General features: G+C 44.5%; 1 protein-coding gene across 1 annotated transcript; it reads right to left on the reverse strand.

Annotated features, from left to right (window-relative positions):
• Window positions 1–4594: 4594 nt before the first annotated feature.
• Ankrd66 (ankyrin repeat domain 66) lies at window positions 4595–15192 on the reverse strand. The gene is made up of 3 exons (XM_035452287.1): window positions 15030–15192; window positions 12054–12282; window positions 4595–5097 (listed from the first exon to the last, which is right to left on the reverse strand). The coding sequence occupies exons 1-3, from the start codon at window positions 15190–15192 to the stop codon at window positions 4911–4913; spliced, it is 579 nt and encodes a 192-aa protein (XP_035308178.1). The 3' UTR covers window positions 4595–4910.
• Between the last annotated feature and the right edge of the window lie 456 nt (window positions 15193–15648).

Raw genomic sequence — 15648 nt, forward strand, 5'->3', positions numbered from 1 at the left:
GTTGGAAACTAGTAATAATAGCAATTTCCAGAGACCGGTCATCATGACCAACCATTTCATGTGTTCTTTTTCCCAGAGCTGTGTGTGTAGCCAGAGTGATTTTTAAATACATGCTGGTGGGTATCAGGCTGGGTTTGAGTTGGGGTCTTTGAACATCTGCATACATAGGTGCTCTGCATACATATTTACACCAAACACACCTGAACATACACACAACCCCTAGAGCAGTGGTTCTCAACCTGTGAACCACAGCCCCTTGGGGGTCAAACCACCATTTCACAGGGGCTGCCTAAGACCATTGGAAAACACAGAGATTTACATTCTGATTCATGACAGTAGCAAAATTATAGTTATGAAGTAGCAATGAAAATAATTTTATCATTGGAAGTTACCACAGCATGAGGAACTGCATTAAAGGGTAGCCACATTAGGACAATTGAGAACCACTCACCTAGAGGAAAGTGCTGCCACTATTAATTCACAAACAGGAGAACTCACAGACAAGCAGTTTAGAGGAATTGAGTACATTTCCTAAGACTAGACTCTTCTTAGACCATATCTTATGACTGGGGACTTCCCAGGACTGCCTGCCTGGGCTGCCTCCACACAGAATTGCTCACCGCAGTCACTTGAACAGTATCCTTGGTTGCCCTCCCTGTCTGCATGCTTGCCCTGTCCCAGCATTTTTGTAATATCTCCATGTTACCAGCAACCCTCCCTAAAGCCTGTCAGAAGCATTTTAGGGGCCACATCAAGGGCATTTGTGAGCTGCCTTTGCTCAATCCCAGGGTCATCACCTCCCCTGGCATTCCTAAACCATGTCACAAACACTTTGTTGTCCCATTGCAAAAGCAGTGGTCTTTTCTTTCTTTTCTTTTCCTTTCCTTTCCTCCTTTCTTCCCCTCCCCTCTTCCTCCCTCCCTCCCTCCCTCCCTCCCTCCTCCCTCCCTCCCTCCCTCCCTTTCTTCCTTGTTCCCTTCCTTCCATCCAACATGGTCTCCTGTAGTCTTAGGCTGGCATAAAACTTTCTATGTAACTGATGATGACCTCGAACTCCTGATCCTTCTGCCATCCCTAGGCTTGTGGTCCAGGTTCTATGGGGGGGGGGCAGCAAGCAGCACCCTTCCATGCCCTCTGCTTCAGTTCTTGCCTCCAGGTTTCTTCCTTGAGCTCCTTCCCTGATGTCCCTCAGTGACGGGATGTGGCCTGAGACTTGTAAGTGGAAATAAACCTTTTCCTCCCCAAATTGCTTTTGGTCTTGATCCTTTATCACAACAACAAAAACCTAACTAAACAGAGGTTAAATTGTGTTTCCTCTCCGACAGCACTTCACATTTGCAGCTTTGTTTTGCATGTGTGTTTGAGGGTGCACTTGTGTGTATTTTTGTAATAACAACTTGTTTTAGACACCAGTGCCTTTGAACCAAGCTTTAAAAGAGAACACTGGCATCATAAATGGTTATGTAGGCTAGGTAGTCATTCTGTCACCACTATGGCAGCTGCTCTCTTTGGAGTGTATTCCCCAAAGAACATACTTTCTTTGTGAAATAAGGAAGAAGAAACAAGATTGAGGAGGTGGGGAGACTGGGGGTCATAAAAAGAAAAAGAAAGGAGGGAAGTGGGGAGGGACTGAGGCAGAGAGGGAGACAGGGAGGGAGAGAAGGAGGGAGGGAGGGAGGCAGGCAGGAAGGCAAAGCAGTTTCCGCAGGTACATTCTGGACAAAGATGGAGAACTAGGTACATCAGCAAAAAGCAAAGGAAAGCAGCCTGTGAGTCCTATAGATGGGGGCACTTAGCAAGTCCAGCACAGGAGGCATGGAGCGCAGCCCTACGAGGAACGCATTGATTGTTTGATTTCAGACAAACATCTTTACTAAGCTTCAGGTATGAGAACACCTGGTCTGCTGAATCAGTAGAGTACAGTAGAGTACCCTAAAGAGGCCACAGAATATCTGGTGTGCAGCCAAGGCTCCTCAATCAGAAACTCCTGGGACTTAACACAACAGCCAGCTCGGTCGCTTGGACTAGAATGCAACTTGTGCTTGCCTGTAAACACCAGGCTTGGAACAGAGAATGGCTAAGAAAACAGCTTCGAATTTCTCAAGTTCTCCAGATTAGTTTACAGGTTGGAGAGGTAATAGGCTGGAACTAACTTGGAGCCTTCTCCTTATTGACTACTTTTAATAGAGCCAGCAGGTGCTATATAGGCTTCTGAGGGAGAAAAGTCATTAGTGGACTTACCCAACAGTAGACCACACATGCTAACGTACTGACCTGACAGGCACTGGTGCAATAGTAGTATGACTATTATAAGAATAACCAAATGCTTTCTAGTTTGATTTGAGGCTTGCTCCAAAGGAGGGAATTCTTATCTAGTACTATAAACCTGGTCCAAAGCCCATGACTAAGCATGTCATCGGCTGTAGGGGGAGGCCTGCTACTGTTGTGTTGCCAAGTGGACATGCTGTCAAACTGCTTTCTAAACGTTTGTGTCTATAAACATAGATTAATGCTGCTGCCAACCTTGATCAGGGAAGCATACAGTGGACAGACATCTATATAGAGATTCAAGTGCAACAAGGTCCTGAAAATAAATGACTGTTAAGTGCTTAGCCCTCAATGGGACGTTTATGTAGTTCATCATAGAAAGGGGAGCAGAAAAGACCTAAGAACCAGAGAATGGAGAGGAGTTCTGTTGAAGTTCCATCAGCAAGGTATGATGGCCATTGAAGTCACGAATTTATTGCAGCTGTGGTTATCTGCACAAGACTGGCACAAGATTAAGCCAGTCAATGTTCCATCATGGATGGGAGAGGGGCTCCTGAGGATCCCCACTCCTAGCCAATTGATGGCTGCTGGGGCTACAGGGGATCATTTTTCTTCAGAGATGGAAACACTGGGAAAGGTTTTCTATAGCTACACCACTTTCCTGTAAAGGATTGAAGCTTTCTTTTTTAAGTCTGGAAAATCCAAACTAAACCTGATCCAAATCAACAGATGATGAATTGAAGATTGTGTAGTAAAGATCTTAGTTAGCTAAGGCTATTGATTCATGCAGAGAAATCAATTGGTCTAAAAGACTGTGGAGCGGGTCATTAATATAAAATACACCAGCATTATCTATTACTGGAGCTTGCAAATGTCTGAATTCTATAGCAATGCCAACAGAACTTAAATGCAAGCCACATAGGGATGTTTAAACATTCTAGTAGACATAAGTTTTACAAAGTAAGGCAGAGCTGGTGAGGTGACTCAGTGGGTAAGAGCCCTGGCCACCAAGTCTGACCACTGAGTTTGATTCCCAGGACCCAGATGATCAAAAGAGACAACTGACTCCCACAAGTTGTTCTCTGGCACTCAAAAGTACACACACACACACACACACACACACACACACACACACACACACACACAAAATGTGGCATGAGCACATGACCTCTCAAATCAACGTGATATATAAATGCAAAAAAACCCTACAGAATCTTCTCATACTTAAAACAAATAAATAAAAGTAGAAAGTAGTAAATTAATTTTCATAGTATGTTTTACTTAGCATTAAAATATCTGACATATTGGCAAATCAATATTAAAAGTAGATAATGAGGCATTTAACTTTTTCTTGTAATGTCTTCAAAACTTCAATAGATGGTATACTTTTCTTAAAAATATCTGATCTAATTGTAGATTTTGCAAATTCTACAGTTGTAAAACTAGACCAACAAGCCCATATTTCACCATTTTCTGCTGACATTAGGTTAGGTGAGGCATATTCTCTTCATGCCAAGCTTTCCAGCTGTCTCTCACTGCACTGGCCAGCAGGGCTGCAACGGGGACATGACCCTCAAAGGACCTGGAATGGAGGGACAAGAGACACAAGAAATGGACAGCAAGGCAGGATTTCTGATTCAGCTGCAAAATTTTATTTTTCTCAGAGACCTTATATAGTGGTTGAAACAGGAAGCTTGGCGGGGTGGGAATTCAGCAGGGAGAGGCCTTTACCTGGTAACCAAACTGCAGACTGTCCCTGTGCATGAGTCCTTAAAGGCAAGCAGAGACTGCAGGTGTACATTAAGCAAGATGCTAGCTGGGTCAGGGAGTGTGCGGAAGAAAGTATTGCTAAGTAATCTGACCATGGAATGTTTCTTTCTTTACTATTAGCTAGTTCTGTAAGCCCAGGTGCTATTTATCAGGAAGTTGGGAGGGAAGGATTGATTGGGACTGAAGGTAGCCATTCTTCCACCATAATGGGCTACTTCAAAACATGCTGGCAATTTTTTACAAGAGGTCCCATACAACAATGATCGCTCCTGGCATCTCACTGAGTGGGTATATATTGTCCATGCTGTTGCTCCTAGGTGGACTTGATGGTGGGTAAAACTGTCAATGCTAGGAGTGTGGGGAGAGCATTTGTTTAGTCCTTGCAACAAAAGAAAAAGAAAAGAAAGAAAGAAAAAGAGATTAATTTTAAGAGTTTTGTTTTGCTTTTTATTTCTTTTTTTCTTTTCTTTTCTTTTTTTTTTTTTTTGCCTCAGACTAATCAATTTCTTTGGAAAAGCTCTTTCTTTGATCAGGAACATTCTGTAAGGGTGTGTGTTGGTGGGTGAGAGGTGGGGCATGCTGACCCTGCAAGTCACTAAAATCAAAATGCAAGCTGCTGTTGGCTGTGGCTGCCTTGTCCCCTCAGGGATCAAGCGTCAGGGTTTAGCTTCATGCTTTCAGGTTTTGCCAGAGACACTAGCTCTGATAGAGAACTCTGTGGAAAGACTTTCCAACTGAATGGTTTGCTGTGACTTTCGGCAGAAGCCTGGGTGAGGGTGGCTGAGTCAAATCCCGTGAAGACAGGAAGCCTAACAACCCCTCTGGCTTCCAGCTAGGGCCTAGGTCCACTTGAGTCTGTGGACTCCACCTTCTTATACCCTCCAGGCCTTGGAATGGCTGAGCCTGGTGGAGCCTCGGATTCTCTTAGTCTTTTTGTTGGTGTTTCGATTCGGGGCGGGAAGGGACAGCTCTAGCTCCCTTTTCTTGAGGTCCCAATCTGGGTCCCGCTCATCAGGCAACAGCCCTCTCTGGCGGTGGTCCCGGCATTCCGCTTCTGCCCTACAAAGAGAACAGCCTGTGAGGCTGGGAGGGGAACCGAGCCAGCATTGGCACTGACCTTGCTTCCTGGGCATTACACACGGCACAGGCCATTTGCTGTCTATCTGGGAAGGAAGGAGGCCAAGTTCACACACATCCAAGTGCACACTTCAGATTCTAAAGTGTGCTTCTAAAGTTCAGAATGTCTCAGATCCTAGAGGAACTACCGGAAGATGGAAAAGGCTGGTATGGCCTGGAGGTATGTGGTTAATCTCCAACTCAAAGATGGCTGGAAGGAGGGGCTGCTCACATTTCCAGAACAGTCTTCATGTAATTGGGAAGCTGTTCCTTTAAATTCTATTCTCTTGCCTGTGACAGCAACCCATGTTTGCTGTTTAAAAATTTAAAGTATAGCCTGGCACCTGTGCAATTCCAGAACCCAGGACAATGAGTCAGGAGGATTGCTACAGGTTCAAGGCCAGCCTCTGCTGTATAGTGAGTTCCAGGCCAGACAGAGTGAAACCCTGTTTCAATCAATCAATCAATCAATCAATCAATCAATCAATCAGTCAGTCATTCAAGTTAATTGGAAGTGTAAGAATATGCTAATTGCATACATTGTATGTACAGGTAAATTAAGTAAAGACGGCCTAGGAGCAAACCTCCTCACAATGTAAACTGTGAAGAAAGCCCAGTGGTCTTGTCCAGAGTCACCAAGCCTCTAATTCACTACAGGGTACCCACGGCCACTTCCTCTATTGTGTGAGCAACTTTGCTAGCCCATCAATCCCATGATGAGTACAGCATTGGCTTCTTGCCCAACTATGCTCCTCCACCCACCCACTTTAGCCTGCAAGTCTCCTGGCTGTGACCACCCAGTCAGCCAGGGCATTTACCCCTCTGTACTCCCGACACCTCTTTGCATGCACACTGGACCTATGCACATTTCCAACATGGTGGCTACACCCAGACCATCAGGTTCTCCCTCTCTTCCCTCGGCCAGGTCTTCACCCAGAATTCTTTCCTCTGACTCCTCAGACAGCAGAAAGGGAGTAAGTTTCTGGTGGAAAATGAAGTAAGTTTCTGGTGGGAAATGATAAGTCGCTGTGATTCACATGTGATGCAGTTGACATTTGTTTTCGTCTGCTCAGCATTGCCTGCCCGATTTCCCTGGAAGTGCCCACTCCATTTTAGTCATGGTGGGCCAAATGTCGTGTGGATCTGGTCACTGAGGAGGGGCCAAGATGGCTCAGGAAAAAATCCATAGAAAGTTGAGGATAAGACTTTGGAATTCTAGCATTTGAGAAGCACACAAGGTTGCGTACTGAGGAACTGGGCATGATGGTACCTGGCTGTAATCCTAGCTCTTGGGAAAGGGAGACCAAGCTGGGTTATAGAGCAAGGCCCTGACCAAAAAAAAAAAAAAAAAAAAAAAAAAAAAAAAAAGGAGCTGAGAGGAGGGAAGAAGGAGGAAGAGAAATTCATAAACAATTAACTGTGAATGGAGAAGGGAGCATTGTGTCAGCAGCAGGAACTCTGTGATTATTTGTAGGAGAAATGTGCCAGTACAAAGATGGGGAAGCCTTCCAAATGGTGAATGAGGGCTGAGCAAGGAGAACCAGTTCTGTAGATTAACTCCCATGTAGTTTAGGAGCCTAGAGGAGAAGAGACGCAGCGGGAGGGGCCTCTGGCTCTGTTCATTTGTATAATAAGGTCTACTTGACTGTGTTCACAGACCAAAAAGAAGTGAGGAGGTAGTGAACAGAAACAACTAACATTACAGGAGAAAGCAAAGACAAAAGGAAGAAATGACACAGGGGTAGCTTTCCTGTTCTCAACCTGTGGGTTGTGACCCCTTTAGAGGTCGAACAACCCTTCACAGGGGTTCAGAAAACACAGATATTTACATTTCAATCCATAACAGTAGCAATGAAAGTAGTTATGAAGCAGACCAGGCCGGTCTTAAACTCACAGAGATCCACCTGCCTCTGCCTCCAGAGTGTGGGATTAAAGGTGTGCACCACCACTGCCTGGCATGAAAACAATGTTATGGTTGGGGGTCACAACAATATGAGGACCTGAATTAAAGGACTGAAGCATTAGGAGGGTTGAGAACCACGGATGGAGGAACACCAGACACAGAAATGATGGGAAGGCAAGGGCGAATTGATGTGGGGAATTGTAAGAACTGGAAGTATGGGGGCATTGGGGGGGGGTGTTGACAAGCTTGTTCCTTCATGACTTCTCCTAGAAAGTGTGTCTTCTGAGAGACAGTTGCATTGTGGAGGTACTAGGGATTATCAAAGACCAGAAGAGTTAACAAGTAGACATCTCTAGTGCCCTGCTGATACTCATCTACTGATTTCTGGGCCTCTCTGTAGTCTGTCAAGCCCAGGAGCAGAGACTGTGGAAATGTCAGGTCCAAAAGAAACTGGGACAAATGGCTAACTGTGGTGCCTATTAGCACACCAAAGGCCATGTTGGCCTCCAGGTTCTCTAACATGACACATACCTGTTACAAAGTCCATGCTGGCATACTGGAGCACCTCAGCTACTTCTCACCCCACCTCCTACCCTAAGCTTCTCCAGCTCAGGACATCCCTTTGCCTTTGCCCAGCTTCTTGTTCCTATGTAACCCTGCAATTTCAGCCATGCTATCTCTTGGCTCACTCTTGGCTCTTGGTCCTCTTGGCCCTCTCTCCTTTTTACTGTCTCTCTGTTCTCTTCCTCTCTTGCTTTCCTCTCATGGTTCAGTCCATTTTCCTGGCCATGTTTCTTTACCACTTTCTTTCCTTGCAACTGACAGGCCTCTGGCAGTCCTCTCCATCATATCTAGAATAAAAACCTTCTCTTCAACCATCCCTTTGAGCAGTCATGTCCTCACTTTATAGATCTGGTGTTGAAACCTACTTTATAAAAGAGATTTATCCACAGCTGGTGATGCTAGGTCATAAGGTACAGATAGCAAAGGGTCTAAAAGTTATGAATAGAGGCAAAGAAGGAATGGGATACCGTGGTATCCTGATAGCAGGAAAACTAGTAGCCTGCAGATGGGTGATAGGTTGGGTGTTGTGGAATATAATTTTAAGATGTGTGACATGTGTTTATGCTGTGAAACATTTGTTTTAATTATGCAAAGATGTGTTGCATTCTTTTATGTTGCATTTGTTTAACTCTGTGAAACTGTATTACTTTGCCTGTCTAAAACACCTGATTGATCTAACAAAGCACTGAACAACCAATAGCAATGCAGGAGAAAGGATAGGTAGGGCTGGTAGGCAGAGAGAAGAAATAGAATGGGAAAAAGAGAGAGCAAGAAAAGGAGGAGAGTAGGACATCAGCAGTCAGCCACCCAGCTGCACAGAGTAAGAAGTAAAGAAGGTATACAGAATATAGACAAATAAAAGCAAAGAGGCAAAAGATAGAAGGAATATTTTAAGTTAAGAAAAGCTGGCAACACTCATCCAGCAGCTGGTGGAAGTAGAAGCAGGCATCCACAACTAATCATTGATCTGAACTGGAATCCAGTTGCAGAAAAGGACTAGTGAAGAGCAAAGGTCTGGTTCACCAGACCAGGCTGGTGAAACCCACAGAAACAGCTGACATGAACAAGTGGGGAGCTCTTGGTTCCCAGGCTGAGAGCTGGGATACCAGCATGGGACTGATCCAGACCCCAGGAACATGGGTTTCAGTGAGGAAACATCAGAAATCTATGGGACCTCCTGTAGTAGTTCAGTACTTATCCCTAGCACAGGTGTGGACTTTGGGAGCCCATTCCACATAGAGGAATACTCCCTGAGCCAAGACACAAGGGGTGGGCCCAGGCCCTATCCCAAAGGATACAATAGACTCAGATGACACCCTATGGAAGGCCTCATCACCCAGGGGGAACAGAAAGGATATGTGATAGGTAGGGTTTTAGTTGGGGGAGGGGAGTAGGGGAGGATGGGAGAGAGAGGGAGCTGGGATTGTCATGTAAAACAATCTTGTTTCTAATTCAAAAATAATCTGCAAAAATCCAGAACAAGATTAAAAAAAAAAAAAAAGAACAAGAAAAGCTGGCAAGAAATAAGCCAAGCTAAGGCTGGGCACTCATAAATAAGACTAGAACTCCATGTATGTTTTATTTGGGAGCTGCGGGGTGGGGGGGCAGAGCAAAATAAAAAAAAAGCCAAGAGTAAAAAACAACCAACAGTGGTTGGGAAAGAAAAACGTTGAACGACAAGAGGTTTCAGATTCAGATTCCTGCACGAGGACCTGAGAAGCAATAAGAAGAAGGCAATCATGTCACACAGCAGGCTGTTAGATCTGTAGAAAACTCAGTGCAGAGTGCCTGCTGGTGCTCAGGGACACGGTACACAGAGCTCCTGAGTGTGACACCTAGATGACACCTAGAACTGGGGAGAAGAGTTTGTGACCAGGACTTCAAGCTTGCCTCTTTCCATCTCCTCATTTGTGGTATTTTACATGATGACACTATTTTTAAGGTAGGGTCTTCTTGAGGTACTTCTATGGATTGTCAATCTAATCCCAGGCAACAGATATATTAGTTTAACTTTTGGGGCATGGCAGTGTCAGGGATCAAACCCAGGGCCTCACCCAGGCAGAGGGAGCACTCTACTACTAAGCTACAACCCCTAGCCCTTATTTTACTTTCTCTTTTGAGACAGAGTCTCACTAATTTGTCCAGACTGACCTTGAACTAACTCTGTAGCCCAGGCAGGCCTTACATTTACAATTTCCTCTGTTCAACCACTTGAGCCGCTGGTGCTGTAGGCCTAAGCCACTGTCCTGCCCTAGTTTAACCTTTTGACAATAACTGTATTTGAAGCTTAAAGGAGACAGGCCACCATACTGTCCTCTACCATACTGGCATTACTTCTAGGTTTTCTGTCTATCTCATCTTCCTTTCCAAGCAGCCACGTTCAGACCAGGCTATTCACCCTTGGCACCTGAATCACTTGTGGACCCAAATTATAGATTTATATCATATACTCATTTCCATTCCTCTCAAGGCAATAACTACTGAGAACAGAATTAGCACTAAATTATATCCAACTGCTTAACTTAGAAAATAAATGAATGAATGCTTGACAATTCCTAGGTGGGCTAGGGGAGTCATATGTGAATGTAGACATGTCTTCAAAAACAGACCTAAGCAGAAGCAGAGATTCACAGCTAAGTACTGAGCCAAACTCCTAGAACCAGTTGCAGAGAGGGAGGAGTGATGAGCAAAAGAGTCAAGACCGTGCTGGGGAAACCCACAGAAACAGCTGACCTGAGCAAGTAGGAGCTCACAGACCCCAATCTGAAATCTGGGGAAATAGCATTAACACCAATCCAAGCCCCCTGAATGGGGGGGGGCAGTCTATGGGGCCTCTGGCAGGGGAACCAGTATTTATCCCTAGTGCATGAATGGGCTTTGGGAGCCCATTCTCTATGGAGGGATGCCCTCTCAGCCTAGATACACAAATGATGTGTCAGCCTTTGATGATCCCCCATGGGAGGACTCACCCTCCCTGAGGAGAAGATGGGGGTGGGATGGGGGGATGGGGGCAATGGAAGGATGGGAGGGAGAGGGAACTAGGATTGGTATGTAAAATAAGATTGTTTTAATTTAAATAAAAATTAATAAAAAAAACAGAAGTCTAAGCTAGGTGGTGATAGTGGTGGTGGCGCACACCTTTAATCCCAGCACTCTGGAAGCAGAAGCAGGTAGATCTCTGTGAGTTCAAGGCCAGCCTAGTCTACAAAGCTACACAGAGAAACCAAAACCAAAACAAAACAAAACCAGAAGTCTAGTTCAGTTGCCTCAGCAGTGTGTGTGTGTGTGTAATGTGTAAATGCTTGCATGTTTACAAGTTTATGCACACATGTGTGCATATGGAGGCCGGGAGACAATGTAGTGTCTGTCTCCTTGAGTTTTGAGATAGGATTTCTCACTGAACTCACAGCTTGCAGCTCTCCCCAGACTGCTTGTCCCTCTGGGTTCCTTTGGTCTCTGATCCCTCACACTGGAGCTACCGATGTGGCCATCTTGACTAGTTTTACCTGGGTTCTGAGGTCCTCTTGTGTGTGTGGCAAGTACCCCACTGACTGAATTGTCTCCGTGGCCCCTGCTGCACATGAAGAAACTGAGGGTCGAGTGGCTGGTTTAACTCCTACGGCATCACACGGCTAGCTTGGGTACCTTTAACTCACTCCTACAGAATCACACAGCTAGTTCAGGTACCTTTCAGAAACCTAGGGTGACCATGAAGCTGAGGCCATGTCCCATCCTTAAACTTAGCGTCCAGCTCTTATTAGAGATACTTTTGTAGGATCTAAAGTGAAAGATCAATGTACTTTTCACCCTCAAGTTGTCATCCTAATAAAAAATCTTAAAATCTATTTTAAAACTTAATATAGGGACTAGAAAGATGGCCTGGGTTTTTTGTTGTTGTTGTTGTTGTTTGTTTGTTTGTTTCGTTTTTTTTTTTTTTTTTTTTTTTTGGTAGAGGACCCAGGTTCCTAGACCACATGGCTGCTTACAGCCATTGGTAGCTCCAATTCCAGGGGATCTGCCCCCCTCTTTTGGCTTCATATAGTACATGTACATACATACAGGTAAAGCACTCATAAACGTAAAATAAAAGTAAATAATCATCTAAAAATTTATGACACCAATCAATTGGTTCAGTGATTCTCAACCAGTAGATCATGACTCATTTGGGGTGACATATCAGATACCCTGCATATCAGATATTTATATTATAGTTCATAGCAGCAGCAAAATTATAGTTATGAAGTAGCAATGAAATAACTACTGATGTGGGGTCATAACAACATGAGGGACTGTACTAAACGGTGGAAGCATTAGGAAGGTTGAGAACCACTGGGTCAGATCTCTGTTTCATTTTCATTCACCTGAGATTGGCCAGTTGACAAAAACCCCGATTATAGGCTTCTTTCTATGGCTGGGAAAACACATAACTTACTTCTCCAGGAAATCCACACAGGCTTTCTGTCCGTAGATCTGTGCAATCCTCTTGGGTGTATCTCCAAAGAAGTCAGCAGCATCGATGGCAGCGTGCAGCGCATGGAGAGTTTTAAGTACATTCAGATGGCCTGATTCAGCAGCAAAGTGAGCTGCCGTCCAGCCCACATCAGTCACCAAGCAGGGTCTGGCTCCATATTGAATCAAGAGATGTATCACCTCCATTTGCCCTTAGATATACCAGGGAGAAAGAATATGAAGCTAAGATAAAAATTTCTGTTGCGGAATATTACTTTAACTATGTAAAGGTGTGTGGCTTTTGTTTAATTATGTAAAGATGTGTTGCTGTTTCACCATGCCTGCCTAATATACCTGATTGGTCTAATAAAAAAATAAAAAACAAAACTTAATGGCCAATAGCTAGGCCAGGCAGACAAGGACCAGGACAATCAGAATGAAAGAAAGGTAAAAAGCCCCAAGGCAAAACATAGATGAAGAGAAACAAGTTAAATTAAGTAATAAGAGCAAGTGGGACAAACATAAGCTAAGTCCGAGCATTCATAACTAATAAGAGCTCTCCATGTTATGATTTGGGAGCTGGTTGGTGGCCCAAAAGAAAGCCGTCTACAAATGTCCTCAGTACCCTGAGACTAGGAGCACGGTATAGACACAGGAGGAGACTGGCCTTTGAGGTACCTCTCTTGTTATCCTCATTCCCCTCCCTTGTCATTCTTTTTTCTGAGAGGCCGTTCCCCATCCTCCTTCCATGGAGACGTGAGCACTCTAAGAGCTTCCTGCATTCTTTTTAGAGGAGTCCTCCTTTCTGTCTACTGTCCCAGGTCTTTCTCAAGTCCTTCCCATCTCCACACTGGCAGTTTCACTGCTTCTACATCTGCAATAGATTCTTAGTTTACTTTAATAATTTATTTTGTAGAACTTGGGATTGAAGCTAGGGCCACACATGTTCTCTGCAAGGTCTCTACCGCTGTCTTATAGTCTTTAGAACTCTCCTTACTTTTTATTTTGAGAGAGGGTCTAGTTAAGTTGCTAAGACTGGCCTTGAACTTATTCTGTACCCCAAAGAGGTCTAGAATGTTCTGTTCCATTCACAAATAGCCAAAAATTGGAAACAACCTAGATGTCCCTTGGCAGGAGACTCGATAAAGGAAATGTGGTACATTTAAACAATGGAATATTACTCAGTTGTTAAAAAAAAATGACACCTTGAAACTTTCAGGCAAATGGATAGAACTAGAAAAAAAAAATCATCCTGAGTGAGATGTCACAGATCCACAAAGATGAATATGGTATGTATTCACTTATATGTGACTATCAATTGTGAAGTTGGTGATAACTGAGCTAAGTCCATAAAACCATAGAGGCTAGCAATAGATATATCTCATTAGGAAAGAGAAATAGATTGTAGTTATGGATGGATATGGGGGAAGAGGAGAGGGGATTGTGGGAGGAATACAGGGAGAGACAGCTAAAATTAAGAGGAATTTAAGGGGTAGTACGGTATCAGTGTCTTAGTTTGGATTTTATTGTTTTGAAAAGACACCATGGCCACAGCAACTGTTACAAAGGAAAACATTTAGTTGGGTCTGGCTTACAGGTCAGAGCTTTCATCCATCATCGTCTGGGTGGGAAGTGTGACATCGTGCAAGCAGACATTGGTGCTAGAAAAGGGGCTGAGCGTTCTACATCTAGATCCACGTCCAGCAGGGAATGACGGGGCCATTAGGCCATTGAGCATCTGAGACCTCAAAGCCCACCCTCTGTAACCCACTTCCTCCAACAAAGCTACACCTATTCCAGCAAAGTGGCACTCCCGATGGGCCTATGGGATCATTTTTATTCAAACTACCACATATAGAACCTAATACAGTAGAAACTTCCTAAAATATATACATCTACGAAGGTGATCTAAATGAAATTGCCAAATAATGGCACCCCCCACCCAAAGTTTGAACTGGCCATCTCTTGTCACCAAACAAAGCTTCCAGAACCTGTATTGGGCTAACCTAATTGAGTTGTTGCTCAAAGGGGCCCCACAAGGAATTCCCCGAACAATCCAGGCTGTTACCGAGACTATAGGTTGCACTCCACAAACTGCCAGCAAGGCCCCTTTGCTAAAAATAACACCTATAAAACTCATTGAAGATGGAATTGTTGAGCCAGTGCCTACACAGCTTTCACCACTATGTTCCAGGGTCTTTGGTACAGGAAGGTACTCTGTGCTCTCAAAAGAAAAATGTGAATACTAAGCCAGTCACAACCCCTTTATCTGCAATGGTGTCTTATCTGAAAGATATGCTAAGGCAAGGGTAGCACAAAGCTTCTGGAAGTAAGCAAACAACATCTGATTTGACTTAAAGCCCACTCCATGAGATGGAACACTTACCAGACACTGCTTGGGTGATCAAAAAACTGAGACTTAAGGTAATAGTTAACAACTGTCACTTATACCCGCTGGGAGAGACAAAAATCTGTTTCCTCCAAAAGCACCACAATGGGTATATCAACCCCTCCAGGACAGGCCTCTGTTCAGGAGTAGAACAACATATAAGGGACTCCACAGTTTTTGTGTGTGCTTTTATTTGACTACAGTTTTGTGGGTTTTTTCAGGGTGCAGTTTTATTTGTTTTTGGGGGGGCATTCTGTTGTATTTGTTTGTTTGTTTGTTTGAAACAGGGTTTCTCTATGTAGCCCTGGCTCTCCTGTAACTCACTCTATAGACCAGGCTGGCCTTGAACTCAGAGATCCCTTTGCCTTTTCAGCATTACTGTCCTCATTATATAGAAGATGAGTGCCCAACGTGTTAAATAACATGACCAAGGTGCTATTGCTGGTAAGGTTTGATGCCAGGGTTGAAATGTTCCATCTAGAACTAAAGAAATGTCCCTTCCACTCTGACACAGACTGATGGTCTCATGAAGGTAGACTAGGAGGAAAGGGCTGCAGAGTGTCTACTCACCTCTGATTGCAGCCCAGTGAAGTGGTGTCCTGTCATTCCAGTCCACATCCTTGTAGTTTGGGTCACAGATACCTTTCTTCAAAATCTTCTTCACTGAATTGCAGTCCCCCGCCGCCACAGCCTGGTGGAGCTTTGTCATGTCTGCCATTTTTGACAATTCCATGACAGAATCTGCCTGGGATATAGGCCATTTAGGAGATTCCAAGCAACCTTTCTCTCCTAGCAAGGGCCCCCTAGGTTTCTGCATCAGTAACTTGCTTTCCCGTGTTGTAGATTTGCATCTAAACATCTCTCTCTCTCTCTCTCTCTCTCTCTCTCTCTCTCTCTCTCTCTGTGTGTGTGTGTGTGTGTGTGTGTGTTCTGCTGTGTGTGTGCCTAGCAACCGTGGATAGCACCATCATTCTGCAACCCCAAGTACTGATGCCCCCCCCCCCCCCCGCAATGTACCCAGAATTATCTCTGAAGTACCAGACTGGCACTTTACAGTGTGCCCTCCACCCAACATCCAGTGTGACTTCCTACTCCTACTTCAGAGTCCCTGTAGAGTAGAGATAGGACGCTGCAGCAGGCAGTTGCCTAACTTGCACCCACTGGGGGCATGCCCTAGATCTCAAGATTG

The sequence above is a fragment of the Cricetulus griseus genome (genome assembly GCF_003668045.3).
Source record: "Cricetulus griseus strain 17A/GY chromosome 1 unlocalized genomic scaffold, alternate assembly CriGri-PICRH-1.0 chr1_1, whole genome shotgun sequence".
Classification (NCBI taxonomy): domain Eukaryota; kingdom Metazoa; phylum Chordata; class Mammalia; order Rodentia; family Cricetidae; genus Cricetulus; species Cricetulus griseus.